The following is an 18,216-nucleotide window of genomic DNA, read 5'->3' as shown; positions in this document are numbered from 1 at the left end:
CCGTACTTCGTGCATGCGCCTTTATTCCAGCAATTCCCGAGTAACTGTGGCTTACGCAGCACCTGATTCTCTCCCAAACCTGCCTTCTTCCTCCTTGACTCTTTACTCTTAAGCCACACGTGGGGCACTCTTTGCAGGTCATCCAAAGCTTTATTTCGTCTACATTTCTGCACAGTAATCGACCACTGACCACCACTCTCATCCACAAACCACCAAACAGCATCTACCTTGCTTCCCCACGAACATTCCCCTTTCCCAGCGCCTCGGTCGCGTCCGGACCCCGACGATAACCATACACTATACGAATCTCGCTACCTTTTGTCATTTGAAAATCTCCGTCTGTAATTCCTCTTCACAGACACCACCGGCTAGTCTCTACACTACTCGCTTTCGTCGGACGACCTGGGCTATGACATCTTCTTAAACACGACACATTTCCGTTTCGCCCTCGACGCCAACCGCCACTCTTAGACACAATGGCACCTCACCACGAGCCCTTCAAAGGCCTCGCGCCTATCAAGTGGGAATCTGTCGCCGAGGAGGATCCAAAAGAGTTCATGACCGGCGTATTTGCCAACGCTCAAACAGTTATTGACTCTATCCCCGTCCCCGCCGCCGTTAAGCAGGCCACTGCTTCCCACGGCCGATCCCGCTCCCACACCGACCCCCCGATTCCTGTCGCCGACATCAATCGTTCACTGTCCCAGCGCCAGACCGGTGCGGCGCTGAAGCTGTCGCAGGACCTGTCCAAAGAGTGGAAAGAGGTCAAGGTCAATGCCAAGGATAACCCGCTAGCAATCAACGTGTATAAACTCGCCGCCAAGGACGGCAAGGGCAGCTGGTTCGCCCGGCGCAGCGTTCACGATGGCTTAACTTTTGAGAAGTGGAAGCTGGGCCTCGAGAGAGAATTTGCCGAGTCCATGAAGGTGCAGAGCGGGCCCGGCGCCGGCGCCATCCGCGGCATTGGAGCAGAGAAGCGAGCGGCGCATGAGGTTGTGGAAGGCTCTGGAAAAATGGAAGGTGAGCAAGGAAGACACCACTTGAGACTTCAGTGCCAAATGCTTACAACATCTGCTCAGTATTCCAATTGTCGGCGCAATTCCCAGGCCCGACGGCTCCGAGAGACTTTGTGACGTTACTGCTGAGTTCCGACTTTTCCGGCGGCGCCCCGCAAGAAGGTACTAGGCGGCCGCTCCGGACCTACATGATTGTGTCGAAACCATGCATTCATCCCGAGTGCCCCGAGCGGCCAGGCTATATTCGAGGCCAATATGAGTCGGTCGAAATCATTCGCGAGATCCCGTCCGACAAGCCGGCTGCGATCACGCGAGCACGATCGTCGATTGATCTCAGTCAGGAAGGCGCCAAAGAAAGACAAGCTGTAGCTGAGTCTATGGGCAAGGAGGCTGTTCTACGGGCAGCGAAAAAGACAGCAGATCCAGACAGCCGTCATCGAGGTACATCTGTTGACAGTGCACCTGCCAGAGACGACGCTGGGCACACCGGCGAAGGCATCGAGGAGGAAGCGACGACGTCTGTTGAGTGGCTTATGGTGACTCGTAGTGATCCCGGCGGCAACGTGCCCCGATTCTTGATTGATCGGGGTACACCGGCAGGCATCATTGGAGATGCCGGCAAGTTCCTCAAGTGGATGACTGCGAAGTCCGCAGATGACTTTTCAACTTCAGACAAAGAACAGGAGGAGACGAAAGAAGGCGCTAAGCAGGCCGAGAGCGAAAAGGTTGCTTCTCCAAGGGAGGTGGCCAAGCAACCAACATCAAATTTGTTACCTGAAGAGTCAGCACAGGTGCAGGATAATTCCGTCCCGAGTAGTAACGGCCTGTACGGCATCATATCCGGTGCTTTCGGAATGGCTAGCTCCGTTGTGGCTAGTCGCCTACCAGAGGGCTACGCTTTACCCGGAATATTCACTGCACCAAGTACCAACGGGTCGATAGCGGAGGAAGATGAAGAGGATGAGTCGGTTCAAAGCGACACGTCGTCCATCCGAAGCTTCGCTTCAGCGGTCGAGAAGACGGACGAGGGTGAGCCCATCACGCCACCAGAGGTTACGCAGCCTGACAGCGTGTCGCTTCACTCGTCCGGATCTGGCGGCGGCGCGTCCCTCCAAGGGTCTAAGACGTCGTCGCACCACGAGAGAGAGCTCAGGAAACTCCAGGAGCGGCGCCAGAAGATGCAAGACAAGATCAACAAGATGCAAGAGCGCATGTCTAGTAAGCGTGACCAAGACTCGCAAAAGGAGGTCGCCAACCTGGCAAAGCTCCGCGAGAAGCACGAAAAGGAGATGGCCAAGCAGGAAGACAAGTACAAGCGCGACATGCAGCGCCTCGAGCAGCGCCGCGAGCACGAACAGCGCAAGGCTGAGGAGAAGCGGCGGAAGCAGGCAGAAAAGGAGGAGAAGGCAAACTTGGCCTTGGAGCTCGAGCGCATCAGGACGGAGCGGGATGTGGCGCTCAAGGAGATTGACGTCCTCAAGGAGCAGGTGGGTCAGCTGCAGAGCCAGAATACCATGCTGGTTGTTAAGATGGGCAAGATGGGTGGGATGGGCGGTATGAAGAGACAGGATTCGTCGTTGAGTGTATCGGGAGAAAAGGTGGTTCAGACTGTGTCCAACTAAGGGCCGTGTAAAGTGTACGACGATGAGAGAGAGACAGAGGGAGGGGAGATATGTCAGCTGCAGGACAGGATACCCAGCTTGATGCAGACAGAGAGATCTCTGTAGACGAGATGAGATGACGCATGAGCATCCAATGGCGTTCGGGGCGTCTTAGCCTTCCTTTTATAGCCTTTTTTTCTTTTTAACTTACTTCATCTCTTTTTTCCTGTCTATTTTCCATGTCTATCGCCATGTACCTTTTCCAAAGCATTTGTACACGAAGCATCTAAATGAACTCAAACTTTTCTCATCCGAGCATGCTTTTGTCCTTTGCATCATCTAACCGTCCATTGTCTATGATATCTCACGGTTCGTCGACTTCATGCATCCATCATCTCCAACAATAACCCATGAAGTCTCCCCCGCTGACCAAGGTGCCTCAACTTTTCCAACTTCTTCTTGAGCGCCTTGGACCCATCGACGCCGCCGCCGACTTCATTGACCTTGGTGAGTGCCGTCGCGGCGAGGAGGACGCGCGCGCAGACTGCGTAGACGTCTGGGTCCGAAGTCCAGCCCAGCGGTCCGTCGTCTGCGTGGGATGGTTGGGATGTGAGGGCCAGGAGGGCGTCGAGGCCGGCGGATGTCCATGTTGTGAGGGCTTTGTGCGCTGCTGCTGCTGCTGCTGACGTTGAGGAAGAATCCGAAATAGAGGAGAAGACGTCTTGGAAAACGGCGGCCCAGCGCTTCGATTCGCGAACCTCGTCGATGAAGAGGTTCTGCTCTTCGATTGCGAAGAGGGAGTCGTCGAAGCGGAGGGCGGCGGAGAGTTGTGATTCCGCGGTGGACCATTGTGTGGCGGCGGTGGTCTCTGTGTCGTTGGCTGCATCTGAGGAGACCTGGCCCGTGACGCGGGATGCGAGGAGGGAGTGGAGGGCGGGACTGTCGCGGTAGGTGGTTGCGATGTAGGATAGCAGCGAGGAGGCGGCGTCGAGGGGCGCGAGGGGCGCGGAGAGGATGTGTTTTGCGGAGAGGGAGGCGAGGTCGCGGACTTCGTCGTCGTCGTCGTTGAGGGCGTCGTAGAGGGCTATGAGGGCGGGGAGGAGGGGTGCTTCTGCCTCTGCTTCTGCTTGGTTTTGGTCTGCGGTGGTTGAAGAGGCTGAGGTTGTTGCGCAGAAGAAGGAGGCGAGGGAGGCTGCTGCGGCGATGCGGGTGTCAAAGGGGCGGGAGTCGTGGAGGGCCGAGGACATTAGGTTGCCCCAGCCGCGGAGGGAGCGCGCGGTGGATGAGGTAGCGGGAGATTGAGAGACGAGGGATGCCATGATGGGGCCGCTGGCGCGGGTGATTGCGTTGGAGAGGTTTGGGTTGATTGTTCTCGCGAGGAGGTCTTGCCAAAGCTGTGTCAGGGTCTCGGGGGAGGGGAGGAGGTTTGAGGGTTGTCGAGAGTTGGCATCGGCATCGGCATCGCGGGAGGCCGTTGCTGCCGCCAGGACGAGGTCCAGGACCTCTGCGAGGTTGACGAGGGCGGCGGCGCAGGAGTCTGGGTGTGTTGCGGAGCAGGCTACGTCGGTGTACAGCGCGGCGTAGGATGCTGCTTCCGCGGGGGACAGGTGCGGGTGGTGGACTGAGGCGAGGGTTTCGAGGGTTGTGATTGTTGTCTCTACGCTTGTTGTTCTTGTCGAGAGGAGGGTTTCGCGGAGGGAGGCGGAGGGCGAGGAGGAGGTTTGGGCGGCGTGAACTGCTGCGATGGCGAGTTGGGTGCGGAGGAGGGCGCTTTGTGGGGATTGTGAGATGGTGCAGGAGGCAGCGCCCTGTGATGACGGCGATGATGATGACGGGTAAGATAGGGCGAAGAGGGAGATGAGGTTTTGGACTTCCAGGTAAGCGGCGCGGATGTCTGGGCAGGAGGCAAAGGAGTCAGACGCGCTGGCTTCGAGACCGCCGAGAATCGAGACCACGCGCGGGAGGCCAGACGACAGTCTCTGAGGCGAGACGTCGGAGAGCCGCTCAAAGACCGCCTTGACGGTCAGCAGGCCGCCGTGGAGGTGGTTGTTCCTGCTCGCGGGCGCCGCGGCGAGGGAGTCCTTGATGATGGCTTCGGCAAGGCTGACCCAATCGTCGTCTTTAAGGAGGAAAGAACACAGAGCGCGAGCGGCCATCTCCCGGACGTGCCAGACGGGGCTGGCGAGGTAGCCCGCGACGAGACCGTACAGCTCGTCGCGCGAGGCGTCGGGGGGTCCGGCGCGGCGGATGATGTCGAGGGCAGGGAAGACGGACTCGGCGGCGATGGTGCTTCCCAGCGTTGTGGGTTTCATGACCTCGCGGCCGGAGCGGAGGAGGTTCAATAGCACGGAGGGCAGGATGGGAAACTTGTGGTACTGCAGGCGCGTTGTGCGGCCATCCCAGCCGGCCTCGAGGGTGGCTTTGCTCTCGTTTGTGCCAAAGAGGTTATCGAGGAGAGAGCGGAGGAAGAGGAGGCCGCAGTTGCGGATACCCCAGACCTCGGACTTGAGGCTGCCGGCGGCGAGGTCGAGGCACTGCGGGATGTGCGGCGCCGACTTGCCGAGCTGGGTGATGAAGGAGCTCTTGAACATGTCCTTGAGGCAGTTGAGGGCGTGGACCTGGGGCAGCTTGGAGCCGTCCGACTCGGAGTTGAAGGCGGGTTTGCGGGCGATGGCGACGAGCTCCTCGATGACGACGTCGAAGGAGGGCTGCGGCGCGTTGGCCGAGACTATTCCGGTGATCATGGCGGGGATACCGGCAGAGCGGCGGGTAGTGGATGCTTGGGAAAAGATGCACTCCTTAGTTCCCCTGTACCAGACGTCGAGCAGGGTCTCGCCGTTCTCGTGGCCTGCTTGAGGGTCATCGAGGTGCTTGACCAGCTGGCAGCAGGTTGCGAACGACAGCGAGACAGTGTTGAAGGCACCGCGGTGTCTGAGGCTCGACAGCTGGTCAAAGGTCAAGGATCCGACAGTTGTGAAGAGGTCAGTCGAGGGGCGCAGAATTCCTTCCTTGGCCTTGGACTTGAGAGGCAGGACCATGACACGCATCAGAGCACTGAGTAGCATGTTAGACGAGATATCTACACAGCATTATGTAGACTCTTATTACTTACCTGGACTCGTGGATGGCGCGGAAGCTGTAGCTCAGCAGGTCCTTGGTGTCAAGACCTTCGAGATCTTCCAGCTCCTGGGGCAAGTGGCCCTCGGGTGAGTCGTCGCACAGAATGTCTCTGACCGCAGCCCAGATGCGTTGACAGCACTTGACAATACGGTTCTGAAGGATAGCCATTGCTTCCATCTCGGACGCCGAAAAGCTCATATCAGCCGCAGCTTGCCAGATATACCTAATCCTCGGTCAGTCCACGGCACCTTTCGAAGGAGGCATAGTATTTGTTGCACCCACCGGAGAGAAGCGTAGTAGCCATGCACCGGCGCCTCAAGAACGGCATTACCCAGATCGGCCTCTGCAAAGGCGAGCTTGCCCTCAAGAAGATCCATCAACTTTGAAATATGCGCAATCTGCGCCTCCCTACCGTCATAGAATCTAAAGAGAAGCTCGTTTGTCCGAGCAACGCCATCAGCGTGATCAGCTCGCGCCGTCCTCCGCGCAATATCCTCGGCTCTCAACAAGAACTCTTCCAGTGTCGGTGAGACACCTTGTGCGCCAACGAGACACTTGAAGCGCTTGTCGCCAAACAAGTTCTTGAGGACAGACGTACCGTTCTCCCGAACGTCGTCGAATGGGTCCATGATGAGGTCGAGGAGCGCGCGCGTCCACTTCCCGTCAAACAGGTTGAAGAAGAGGGTCTCGTCCTCCTCCGTCTCCCACGTCTTGCCAGCGTCGGCTTCGAGCTTGAGGATGAAGGCAACGGCCCTTAGCGCGGTAAAGTGCCGCTGGAAAGAGGCTGTGGGGATCAGCTCAGACCGCAAAAATGCAATGTACCACGCCAAAAAGCTTTCGTGCTGCTCCAAGCTCGCTCGCAGCTTATCCTCTGGCCAGAGCAAGATGTTGGTGCGGTGGTTCGCTTGCTTCGGCGGCGCCTTAGGGGCCTTTGGCGCACCATTGGCAGCGCCGTCAAAGGCTTTGAGACGGGCCAGACTCTTATGCAGGATGAAGATTGCGCCTCTGCTGCGCTTGAACATATCTTTGAGCTTGCTCAGCAGTTCCATGCGGAACTTTGCGTCCGACTCCGAGAAGTACGTCGGGAGATGGGCTTGCAGCAGGCGGAGGGCCACTGGTGAGTAAGGCCTCGTCGTTGAAGGTGAGGCGACGATGAGGGACAGCGCCAGCGAGCGGAGCTCATGGGAAGGATGTGACAGAACCCTTTCGAGCACGGCCGATTCCAAGACTACCGCTGAAGAGGACTCCTCTCTGTAGATGGCGCCGGGCTCCTCGACCATGCCTACCTTCTTACCAACCTCCAGCACGGCGAGGTTCAGTTGGGCCAGAGTGTCTAGCTCAGCCACGGCCGAGCCAGAGGTAGACCACATGCTGTTGATCTGTTCCAGGATCTGGACCGAGTCTTTGCGGTCATCCTTGAATAACGGAAGGAAAACATACGTCTTGATACCCTCAAGCAAAGACGGCGTCTTGGCAATGGCAGCCTGGACCCAGCGAAGCCACATTTCAACGCTGAACTGTTCAGCGCCTGCAGCTTGCGGCGTCTTTAGAGACTGCTGTCTCAGTGCCCTGAAAATGGTCACGATGAACTTGCCCGTAGTCGGGCACACGTAGTGCATGGTCATCCAGTCGAGCATCTGGCCGAAAAAGTCCTCCCAAAGTGCAATGTCGGACGCCCAGCTGCACTCTGGCTGCGTCCGCTTATAACTCGCCGCAATGTCTTCGACGCTAAAAACGGACTTGCCGGCAAAGTAGTCCATGGCCTTGAGCGACGACTTGACCAAAGGCTTGGTGGACTGCGGTCCAATGATGGAGATGAGGGTGTCCAAGATGGTCGTCTTGACCAGGTCAGAGACAGCATGGTCGGGGTTACGGCGGATGAGCGAGGGGAGCAGGTCCAAGACCAGCTTCATGGACCGGTGCTGCTCTGTCTCATTCCACTTGATGAAGAAGTTGAAGAGTCCCAGGCTGGGCTCTTTGGAAAAAGCCCATTGCCGCAGGGCTGGCTTGTCGGACTTTGAGCTTTGCTCGACAAATCCACAGAGCTTCACGCATGAGTTGCCCGAGACTCCCTTTGGCTGAGCGGCCAGGGAGAGTAGGTGGTCAAAAACATTTTGCGCGATGCTATTTGCAAAAATGATGTTAACACACATACTACGCTTGGAACATTCACTTTAGAGGGGTATTGACTGGGGAAATATCTTACGAGATCCACGACTCCTCGGGCTGTTCCTCAACCCATTTGAGCAGGTCACTCGGGTTGACGAAGCTCTCGTACTGGGGGACGGTATCCTGCTTCATCGCTATCGCATAATTGGTGAACCCGGCGAGTGACTCTGAGAGTTGGGTAGAAGGAGGGGCACCGAGGGGCAGCGGCGAAGCGAATGAGTGCTGGCCGAGTGAGTAACAGGGGTGTGTTTTTTTCCTTTCGTCTGTCGTCTACAACTCGGCGTGTAAGTATCGGAAATGAGTGCACTCAAATTTCTGATTTGCTTCAGATCTTACATAAGAATCTCCGATTTGGGAAGGCCTCGTCGTTCGAGGTGCTTCGTATCGGACACGGGAAAATTCTAGGTACCACGAGTTTGCAGCACGTGGTTCGTAGCATTAACTCGACGCGCCGGCGAAGACTCATCGCGGGGCACCAAAACGCCAGGGTCCCGACTGACTTTTTTTTTTTTTTTTGCGCTCCCGTCTCCCAGTGACATTCAGCCAATCGCCTGCATCTTCTGGAACGTCGCGCGCACGGTCCACTCCACCCACACACGGTGGTGTGGCCAAACTTTTTCCCTGCCCTAATTGAAAAAGAATAAGGCGCCCCGCCGAAATTTGTCCCCGGCTGCTTTTCTTTCCCCTTCAACCCCATCACCATCCAACATCTACCGTAAGCACCAGATTACTGGGAGATATCGCCAAGATGTCGAAAATTACGGTTGCCAACGTCCGCACTCAGGTCTCTGAGCTGCTCGAGTACTCTCTCGAGACCAAGAAGCGCAACTTCCTCGTCAGTCTACCCACCTCTGTCGCTCAATTGAGCGCAAAGTCCGCGACCGAAGCGGAGCAATCAGCAAATGCTAATACCCCTCACAGGAGTCTGTCGAGCTTCAGATCGGCCTCAAGAACTATGACCCCCAGCGTGACAAGCGTTTCTCCGGCACCGTCCGCCTCCCGGTCGTCCCCCGCCCCAACATGAGCATCTGCATTCTCGGTGACCAGCACGATATCGATCGTGCCAAGCACGGTGGTGTTGACGCCATGTCCGCCGACGACTTGAAGAAGCTCAACAAGAACAAGAAGCTCATCAAGAAGCTCGCTCGCAAGTACGACGCCTTCGTCGCTTCCGAGACCTTGATCAAGCAGATCCCCCGTCTCTTGGGTCCGGGTCTGTCCAAGGGTATGTTCCTTCACTTCCCCTTTTGCTATTTCAGATTTGAACCCGTATCTAACAATTTCGCAGCCGGCAAGTTCCCCACCCCCGTCTCCCACGCCGACGATCTCTCTGGCAAGATCACCGAGGTCAAGTCCACCATCAAGTTCCAGCTGAAGAAGGTTCTCTGCATGGGTGTCGCCGTCGGCAACGTCGGCATGACCCAGGAGCAGCTGATTGCCAACATCATGTTGGCCATCAACTACCTCGTCTCCCTGCTGAAGAAGGGCTGGCAGAACGTTGGAAGCTTGACCATCAAGGCTTCCATGTCTCCCCCCAAGCGCCTCTACTAAGTGCGCCCTCTTCTCGTCTTGTTGGTGTTTCTTGCGAGGGGCCTGTGCTAGGTAGAGTACCGCCAGAGTTAGTTGTGTCGATGGCTTAAGTGCTTATTCGCATAACGGTTCACTCAAGGGTGGGAATACACCTATCACGGGTATTTCATAGGAAGCTCTGCGCATGGATTAGGAGCCTGTCAATACAAAATCATCCTTTTCCAGACCATGACACAAGCCTTAATATGCATCAGTGAACTGTAACGTTTTTAAGAATAAGTGCTTGATAACAATGGGGAGCCAAGCCCCAGTCTAGGTCTGATCGTTAGAAAAGCCTTGCCGTATGTGTGATCCCATTCGCACAGAGGGCTCCCTACCATATAGCTACACGGTAAGTCCCTCACATCCTCCCTCACATCCTCCCTCACACTCAACGCTCAGAGTGTCGTATCGGGGAAGCCCCAAATTATACTGTCTCATATTGATAGTGAAGGCGAAGAGTGCTTGAATACCGCGTTGCCAAGCCTTGTCCTACGCCTGGTTATTCATAGCGTTGAAAATAGCAAAGAATGTCTTTCGTTGCTAGAAGTCTGATGGGCGGGTAATCGTCAAGTCGTCGATGGTACCCCCAATCAAGGAGCCGAGAAACAACGTATACCGTAGATTTAAACGAGAACCCCCATTATTTCGCTAAACTCAACAGTCGGCTCAACAATTGCAGCCGCGCGTTTGGCAGCCCTGTCAGCCTCGTTATTGAACTTGCGAGGAATGTACCAGAAGCGGACGTGGACATTGTTATCGTGAAGTATCTCACTCCTAAGCAACAGGGCCTCCCATAGGTCCCTATTCTTCACGTGTTCGCCGGCGCTTGTTCGCCAGCCCTTCTTGATCCACGCGCGAGCCCAGTCGGTGGCACCGTTCACGACGTAGCTTGAGTCGGTGGCAATGACGATACTTTTGAAACCCTCACCCCACCAGGCCCTGAATTGGAGCGCGGCGAGGGCGGCGCGCAGCTCGGCGCGGTTGCTGGTGTGGCGGTATGTCTGGCCGTCTGGCCCCTTGTCCTCGAGCTTGAAGGCCACACACCCGCTCTCGTCATTGGGGAGTACCGGCTTGAAGATGAAGGCGGAGCCACCGCGGGCTGCAGCGTTGCCATTGTCAAGACAGGCCCCGTCGGTGTAAATGAGAACTTCCGAGTCGTCGTAGCGATTGATGAAGCGGATAACAGATGGAATAGCTATCGAGGACTTTTTCGGAAGGAAAAGTTCTTTGGGCTCCAAAGGCGTACTGGTCTGCGGGTCGTGGTGCGGGTTGAATTTGAAGGGAAACAATTTGCCGGAGAATTCACTGCGGCAAGAGACAGATGGGTTGAGAGTAGGTGCCCCGAGAACAATCTTTGGGCCTTCCCCCATACGAACGGTGGAGATCAGTTCATCGTCGTCTATGAGGGGCGGCGGACCATCGCTGTCGTCGTCATCTTCATCATCCCAAGTAGACTGGACACGCGCTGAGGATCTCCGAGATCCGCTCGCAGTGATTCTCTCAGGACGGCCATATCGGCTTCTCGCAACATGAGCGAAGCTGACATCCCTGGGAAGGCGAGAGTCGTAGTCAAAGCCAAAGATTTCTTCGTCATCCTCGTCCAAGTAGTTTCCGTCTTCGTCGTACTCGAAGTCATGGCTGAAGTCAAGACAACATTTTCCGCAGGTGACCATGTGATGAGATGCGCAAACGATAATGGTTCGCCCGTTGGGCAGCTCAAGATAGTCGATATCCGGCCAGGTCATTCTGCACTGCAAGCAAGACAATGGGCTGTGAATGAGCGGCCCAACAGTGGTAGAACAAGAGGTCAGGTCCGCAAGTCAGGCGGCGTAAGTTTCCTAGTTGAAGATGGGAGCTCTAGGTTCTTTGCACTCGGGTTGACTGGGCAGGGTTAAGCTTTATGAAACCCTGGGGAGAACCTGAGGTGCCTTCCCGTTCTATCAAAGTCAAGGGAGGCAGGTGCAAATTAGTGGTAGCTTCCTGAACCTTTCCATCTTCATTAGCTCGGCCTCACTTGCCTCGGGTAGTTCATTACTATCTGTAGTCACTGAGGCAGGTAGCCTCTGGAAAGACTCCTTACGTTCCTGGTCAAGTTTTGACATGACATCCCGGTCCGCTTCAATCGGGGTCCCGTCCATCCATGAATGGAAAGGAAGATTGGTGAGAGGGCAAGAACAGAAAAGAGAAATATGATAACATAAGCCATGTCGCTGCAAGCTGACCACCCTGGCTGTGCTGAGCACCGTGTTTGCCATCCACCTCACCTGAGGGTGTTAATAGTTTCAGAAGAAGCTTCAACAGAGCTCATGGACTCCTTGCACACAAATTAATGGTAGAGCTCCTTTGTGTAGCTTGCTGTTCCCCATATCCCGCAGGGTCAGAGAGACTACGGAGTGTAACGTAGGGAGCACGGATACTGTGTACGGCCACATGCAATGGAAGCTACTCTTCAAATATTACCACGGAAAAGCTCGTGACAAGTTCGAACCAGTTGGAAGCACAATAATGCCTCCTGCACATGATAACCCATGGATTGAATTATTTCAGCAGCATGGGTATATTGACAGTTTCGACAGAAAGCATGGAAACGAGAGTACATTGCAGCTGCAAATGATGGATTCAGCTGCATTCGCAGGCGGCGCACTCAAAACACCCAACCACCGCAGGGGATATCCATCCTCCATAAGCCAACATATAGCCATGCCTAAAACCAATTGAAAAGCACCGCAACAATGAAGATGAAACTTTTTGTACACTCCCGCCCTCGATCAGTCACTCTCATCAACGTCCATCGACTCCTGAGCGGCCCTCCCACGGGTGCTCCGCGCCGACGTCCTCGTCGCTCTCGGAGCGGGCTTCTCTTTGGCTGCAGGTCGGGCTGGTAGTTTAGTCTTGGCTGCCGCTTTTGATGCCGCTGCCGACCTGCCCTTTCGCCCGTTGGATTTGGGCGGTGGCGTAGCTTCTTCCGGCTCTTCCTCATCGTCTGCTTCCACTGCCTCCTTCTCCGGTTCCTCTGTCGCAACGTCCTCAACCTCGGACAACGGCGAATCATCGCCGCTGTCATCCGCAGCAGCTGTTGGCTTCTTAGCCCCCTCGCCATTTTCTTCCTCTGGGGCTTCCGAGAGAACCGAAGAGTCATCATCGTCATCTGACACCTCCGTCTGTTCTCCATCTTCATTCTCGTACGTCCACTTGCTGACGCCGTCCCACATCTCACGGTCGTCGTCGGATGAGTCGCGTTCGGTGTACTTGGATACAGCAGTGGTAGCAGCACGGCCGCTGCGTCTCCGATTTTCCAGGGGAATGTCAGATTCGCGGCGCGGGGCCTTGACCTTGGCGGGCTTCTTGACCTTCTGCTTCTTCGGCTTAGGCTCCTTTGGTGCCTTAGGCTCCCTGACCCTCGGGGCTGACCTTGCCTTCTTGGCTGGATGGTGGTCTCCACGATCATCTGTAGACTTTCTCTTCTGTAATTTTGTAAGCTTAGAGATCGGACAACATGGGAGACAGTGTCGGCTGACCTTCTTTCGATCGATTGATTTGAACAGACCGTCCAATTTCTCATCAATCTCTGACGGCAGGTACTGCTTCTCGGCAATCTCCTGAGCGACCTGGTGTGAAGGCAAGGCAGTGTAGAGGCCGATCGGCAACCCGACCTTGCCCGGGTACGCTTGGAAACTCCAATTCTTCCTCTCCTGCCATTTCCTTACAACGGCCTGGGCCAAATCGCTGACAATGTAAAGATTCTCGCTCGCCTCCGGGCTGATCGCATCACGAGTCTGCTTCACCCTTTCAGCGTACTTGTAGATGAGTCCCAAGTTCTCTTCCGTTGCCACATTTGTAAGATAGTACAGAATGTAGCGGCCATGGTCCGCTAGGTCACTGGCGTATGAGCTCAATTCCTCTGCACTGGCATCATCGATATTCTCTGGCTTGTTGAAGTCGGGATGGTGAGACAGCAAAGAGATGAGTCGTCCCATGATCGCCTCCATAGGGTGCTGTTCATTCGCCCCCAATGCGCGAGCCCGGGACCGGATCCAGGTCTCAACGCGCTGCTTCAGATCGTTATTCGGCTCGAATGCCGTCAAGAAGATGATGGTGTAGAAGCGTGCCCGAAGCTTGTTCTGCACAAGGTACTTTTGGAGCTTCTCGATGAAACCCCGGCGAACAGTTAGTTCGGTATCCTGCGCCGTGAATGCGAGACGGTTGAAATCGGCCGGCGTCAGGAAGTCGTCGAAATGCTTGATGGTACATAGCTTCAGCAACAGCTGAGCTGCTAGCAGACGAAGTCGTGACTTGTGGTGGTTGGGAGTATCCTTCGTCTTACAGAGCTCTCCTCTCTTCGCGACCAATGTCTTGAGCAGCTTGAAGACAGGTACGGCCTTCTCTTTGGCCTCTTCGACATCGTCCATACTGCGCAGTCGGTTGACGAGAATATGCAATGACAGGCACTTCGCTTGCAATTCCTCATCCACGCTAGCGTCATCCACCCACTCGGGGTCTTTGTCTGTTGCGTCTGTTCGGACCTTGAGCAAAATTTGCTGCACCGTCATGTTGAGGATGTCATCATCTGAATCGAGGGTAATCTTGGGCACTTGCAATTCCAGCTGTGCGACAGACTGGAGCTTGTTGAGGAAGTGCGCTGAGCCGTAGGTCCAGTCTTGCATAATCTTCTCCAACAAGCTGGTTGCACTGACTAGGCCTTTGTCGTCGCCCTTGGCCAGGAGAATCTTGATGGCATACTTGGCAGACTTCACAGGCCGTCCATACAGAGCGTAGCTAACAAGAGCCTGTGAGAATTTTCGGTCTTGAGGAATCTCTTCTGGGTACTTCTTTGAGTATGAAGCACAAGCTTTCAAGGTATCGACAACGTTGGAATCGTTCTCGTTGGTCTCTGTGGGAGCTTGCTCGATGAGACCCTTGCACAACCCTCCCACGTGAGTCTTGAAAAGCTCAGGGTTGCGCTGTGAGATCTCGTTGAGAATTTCGTGGGATACCGAGCCCAGGCCGTCCTTATCGTTCCTCGAGTAATCGAGGATCGTTGCAAGGTGACTTCGGTTGAACAGCAAGCAAGCCGACCTGTAGAGAAGCGGCAAGAGCGTATCGAGGATAGTCGCGTTCTGGCTTGCATTGGTGCGCTTGACCAGTTCCTTGATGGCTTGTCGAACCGTCTTGTAGTCGCTCTCGGCACTGACGGAGAATTTAACGAGCTGGTAGGCGCGTCGGTCATTCGCATTGGCGAACTTCTGAAGGTCGGTCTTCACTTTGAAGGAGTCTGGGAAGAACTGTGTGATGTACTGTACTGTCCTCTCCAGGTTCGCCGTAATCTTTGGGCGATTATCGTCTATCACACCTCCGTTGTAGCTCTCGCACTGCTTGACGAAGGCTTCAAGGACCTGCGCGAATTGAGGTTGCCGACCTTGCATAGCCATGAAGGCTCTCTTAGCCGCTTGGTCCAGAGATTGAGTAAGGAGAAGAATTCTTTCCGCGCGAATGCGATCTTGGTCAGCAACACCCGCGTTCTGAGAGCTTTGAGACGCCCCTCTGGTACTCTTTGGTGCCTTAATGGGAGGATAGGACAGAGGTACCAGGCACTCGAAGAGTACACGATCGAGAAGGATGTTGAGTTCAGAGTCGTTGGCATAGAAGGCGTTGAAAATGCGCGAAGGAATACCAGATAGGGCGGCAACGACGCTCTCCTGCCCAGCAGCAAGCTCCCCTGATCCAACGGCCCAGAGTTTCGCGAGCAACGTCATTGCATCGACTCGAACAGCAGTGCGCTTGTCTCGACACCGGTCGGCAAGACTGCTAAGAACAGAGCCGTCCTTATCCACGCCGCCTGGGGCAGCCAGCTTAGAGATGAAGTCGCGGAAGCTGAAGAGCTCCATCACTTTCACGGCAGCCAACCGGACCTTTTCGTCTCCATCGTTGAGCTTCTCCCCTAGATGCTTCACTAACTCGGACTGTTCCTCGCGACTGAGACCAATCCCGCCTGCTGAGGTGGCCAGGATGTATCCGACAGCGTTCGTCCAAGCTGCTCGAATAGTCGCCGTCTTGTCATTTCTTCTGCCCAAGAAATGGTTGTATGCGGAAGAATGGGTTTGCGCAAAAGATTGAGGCGAGAGAGGTGTGGTGAGGACGCTGTCGGAGATCTGACTGGGAGCCTCGTCGGCTAAGCGCAAAGGAGGATACTGAGCAGGATCCAACACGGGTGGCGGGGGCGGCCCAGCAGCACCGAGCCCGGAGATCATATCTCCAAGTGTTTCTGTGGCCAGTTGTCGAAGATCCACGTTATCGGCCGACAACTCTGCTTCGACCTGTGGTATGACATTTTGCAGAACAGATGGCGATGCGCGCCAGAGTTCTCGGATGAGATAGTGGGCCTTTCTGAGTTCCTTCAATTCTGAATCCGTAGGGCCCCTAGGGGCATCCTCGTCCTCTTCATCTTCGTGCGATTTTCCAACAGTCTTCGCCGCGAATCGAGATGCGTCGAGAATGACATCGCTGAAATACTGGCTTACGTAGTGTACCATCTTCTCGGTGCACACATTGCAGATCTCCTTCGCCATGATGTACGCAGGTGGCTCGTCCTTGGGCAGCAAGGTCGACTGGTTGCCGTTCTGCTCATTACGTTCTGTGCGGCTCTGGAAGCCGCCAGGAGGCGCTGCTCTAAGGAATTGGGCCATGATTACTTCAATGACCTTTGGGTTCATGCCCGATGCCTCGTCAACCAAGGCAATCAGCATTTCCGTCATGGTGTTGCCGACTTCCTTCGAGACACCTTCTTCGGGGCCCGAGTTCGAGCTTCCAGATACTCCATCGAAAAAGACTGAGAAGAGTTTCAGGAGCATATCGTCGGCACCGTCGATATCATTGATTAGGAGAATACTTTTGACGTCGGTCAGAGCTGTCAACACATATTTGTGCTGGCTGTGATAAGGGTGGATTTGGTCGCTCAATGAAGGGAACACGTGCGTAACGACCAGATTGAAGAACATCTGTGTTGAACTCATCAGTGAGAGCCCTAGGTAGCTCGAGATCAATGGCTTACCTTGGTCTGATCCGCGGTGAACGGCGCGTCAGGCGCACACAGGCGCAGAATGTCTGCGATACACACAGCCGTGTACGCTCTGACGCCCTTATCCTTGTGGGCTAGCAGGTTGCGTTGGCCCAAAGCATGAGCAACGTCATTGAGAGATTCGACCTCTGTAGTATCCTGATCAAGACCCCCGAGTTCCTCTGCCAGAGCCTGCAGACGGTTGAGAAGCTCGGTTGTAGGGATAGGTTTTCCGGGCTTCCAAGTCAATTCTTCGTCGAATTGAAGGCTGACAAGCTCCTCTCCTTGTTCCTCCTCAACCTCGACCTCCTCTTGAGGTTCATCGCGAGCGCGACGACGCGCCATCTTGAAAGGTGCTCGGTGGGCGCTCGGCAGGTGACGTGTGGTGAAGCGGGGAAGATAATGTGTCGATGCTGTCGTCGATCGACTGGAACGTGTTAGGAGTCGATGATGCGCGCGTGGCCTAAGTCATGGATAGAATATCGCGCGTCGCATGCACGATGGAAATGTGCGGCAGGTGTTGTGAGCACGCAGAATTAGAGACCAATTGCGGTGGTGGCGACGAGAAGGGGGATGAAGCTGGTCCTCTCAGTGTTGCGACGAAATTGGATGGATTGGAATAGTCGATGCGTGTTACGCGCCCGCGCCTGCAGTTCATCGGGGTTTCGCGTGCTTACCTGAGCTGAGGGAGGTAGAACGAGGTACCTGCTCAAGCTCCAGCTGTACCTTACCTTCCCTGCCCGGTCGTGGCTGCTGCGTGGCCCCAGCGCAAGCAGGAGTGGAGCTGTGGCTGCGATGCCTCGGGTGGCTGGTGACGGATGTCACCGTTCGGCGCTCAACGACCTGTCTCCACTTGGCCCGGTGGTGAACTTCATCAGCCTCTGTCTTCTTACAGTATATTGGGTCGCGGTTGGCTTAGTGATGTCCTTAATTCGATTCAACGTACCTGCCGGAGAAACACTTCCAGCTGAATCGGCAATGTGTTCCCTCTGGAGGCTGTAATGAGAATGATCACAAGCGACGTGCCGTCTTGTCAACGGCCCCTACTCTCCAGCAGAATCCTATACTGGAAATTGAGCAGGACGTCTAGCTTCAACAAGATCGGCCTTGTGAATCCAGACTCTGTCTTACCTTTGATATTTTGTCGTCACAGCCCCTGTGAAATTCCCAAGATCGTGACAGCCATCGCACAATATGTTTCCCAGTCGATTATTCCCTGAAAAGGGGTAGAGGATCAAGCATCGTCTCCCTTGGGCCAAATCCAGTTTACACAGGCTATCAGATCGTGACAGGTGTTGATACTACCTTGTCATGACGATATTAATGACCAGCCATTGTATTCATTCATTACACTTCGATACCTGCCCATAATTCGGCGGCGAACGAGGAGCTTAGATGCCAGCCGATGTGTGTTTTTCATCGAGCGATGCCATTCGGTGAGGTTCCGCTGCAAGAAATGTTTCAATCATACGTCCAAAAATGAACATACATGCTCTCTCTTGGTTCTAGTTGATCTTCGGCAGCTGGATGGAGCCTTTGGAACACATATGCCCCGGATCGTGGAAATCGAAAGGGACAAATGAACGAATATTCATGTGTATTTCAAGTCTTCCGTCACTTAGGCACATCAGTATTCTACCTTATGCTTCTGGTTCATCTTTCAGTATGTCTTTATCTCCTTCCA

At 55.1% G+C, this 18,216-nt stretch overlaps 5 protein-coding genes across 5 annotated transcripts; 2 read left to right on the top strand and 3 right to left on the bottom strand.

Annotated features, from left to right (window-relative positions):
• Positions 1-476: 476 nt before the first annotated feature.
• CCOS01_02339 (uncharacterized protein) lies at positions 477-2,638 on the top strand (the record flags this gene model as incomplete). Its single annotated transcript, XM_060450530.1, has 2 exons — positions 477-1,020; positions 1,080-2,638. The coding sequence occupies 2 exons, from the start codon at positions 477-479 to the stop codon at positions 2,636-2,638; spliced, it is 2,103 nt and encodes a 700-aa protein (XP_060319180.1).
• A 359-nt stretch (positions 2,639-2,997) lies between these two features.
• On the bottom strand, positions 2,998-8,038 carry CCOS01_02338 (uncharacterized protein; the record flags this gene model as incomplete). The annotated part of the gene is made up of 4 exons (XM_060450529.1): positions 2,998-5,671; positions 5,730-5,960; positions 6,020-7,861; positions 7,944-8,038. The coding sequence occupies 4 exons, from the start codon at positions 8,036-8,038 to the stop codon at positions 2,998-3,000; spliced, it is 4,842 nt and encodes a 1,613-aa protein (XP_060319179.1).
• Positions 8,039-8,654: 616 nt separating this feature from the next.
• Positions 8,655-9,457, top strand: CCOS01_02337 (ribosomal protein L1p/L10e family protein; the record flags this gene model as incomplete). Its single annotated transcript, XM_060450528.1, has 3 exons — positions 8,655-8,741; positions 8,828-9,131; positions 9,195-9,457. The coding sequence occupies 3 exons, from the start codon at positions 8,655-8,657 to the stop codon at positions 9,455-9,457; spliced, it is 654 nt and encodes a 217-aa protein (XP_060319178.1).
• A 644-nt stretch (positions 9,458-10,101) lies between these two features.
• CCOS01_02336 (RNase H domain-containing protein) lies at positions 10,102-11,223 on the bottom strand (the record flags this gene model as incomplete). The annotated part of the gene is made up of 1 exon (XM_060450527.1): positions 10,102-11,223. The coding sequence occupies one exon, from the start codon at positions 11,221-11,223 to the stop codon at positions 10,102-10,104; it is 1,122 nt and encodes a 373-aa protein (XP_060319177.1).
• Positions 11,224-12,246: 1,023 nt separating this feature from the next.
• On the bottom strand, positions 12,247-16,877 carry CCOS01_02335 (uncharacterized protein; the record flags this gene model as incomplete). The annotated part of the gene is made up of 3 exons (XM_060450526.1): positions 12,247-12,942; positions 12,997-16,473; positions 16,527-16,877. 3 exons carry the CDS (start codon positions 16,875-16,877, stop codon positions 12,247-12,249), a joined length of 4,524 nt encoding a protein of 1,507 aa, XP_060319176.1.
• Positions 16,878-18,216: the final 1,339 nt, after the last annotated feature.

Source organism: Colletotrichum costaricense, assembly GCF_030867565.1.
Source record: "Colletotrichum costaricense strain IMI 309622 chromosome Unknown Scaffold_2.1, whole genome shotgun sequence".
In the NCBI taxonomy this organism is placed as follows: domain Eukaryota; kingdom Fungi; phylum Ascomycota; class Sordariomycetes; order Glomerellales; family Glomerellaceae; genus Colletotrichum; species Colletotrichum costaricense.
The sequence above is the reverse complement of the archived record's forward strand: the minus strand, read 5'-3'. Positions and strand labels throughout refer to the sequence as shown.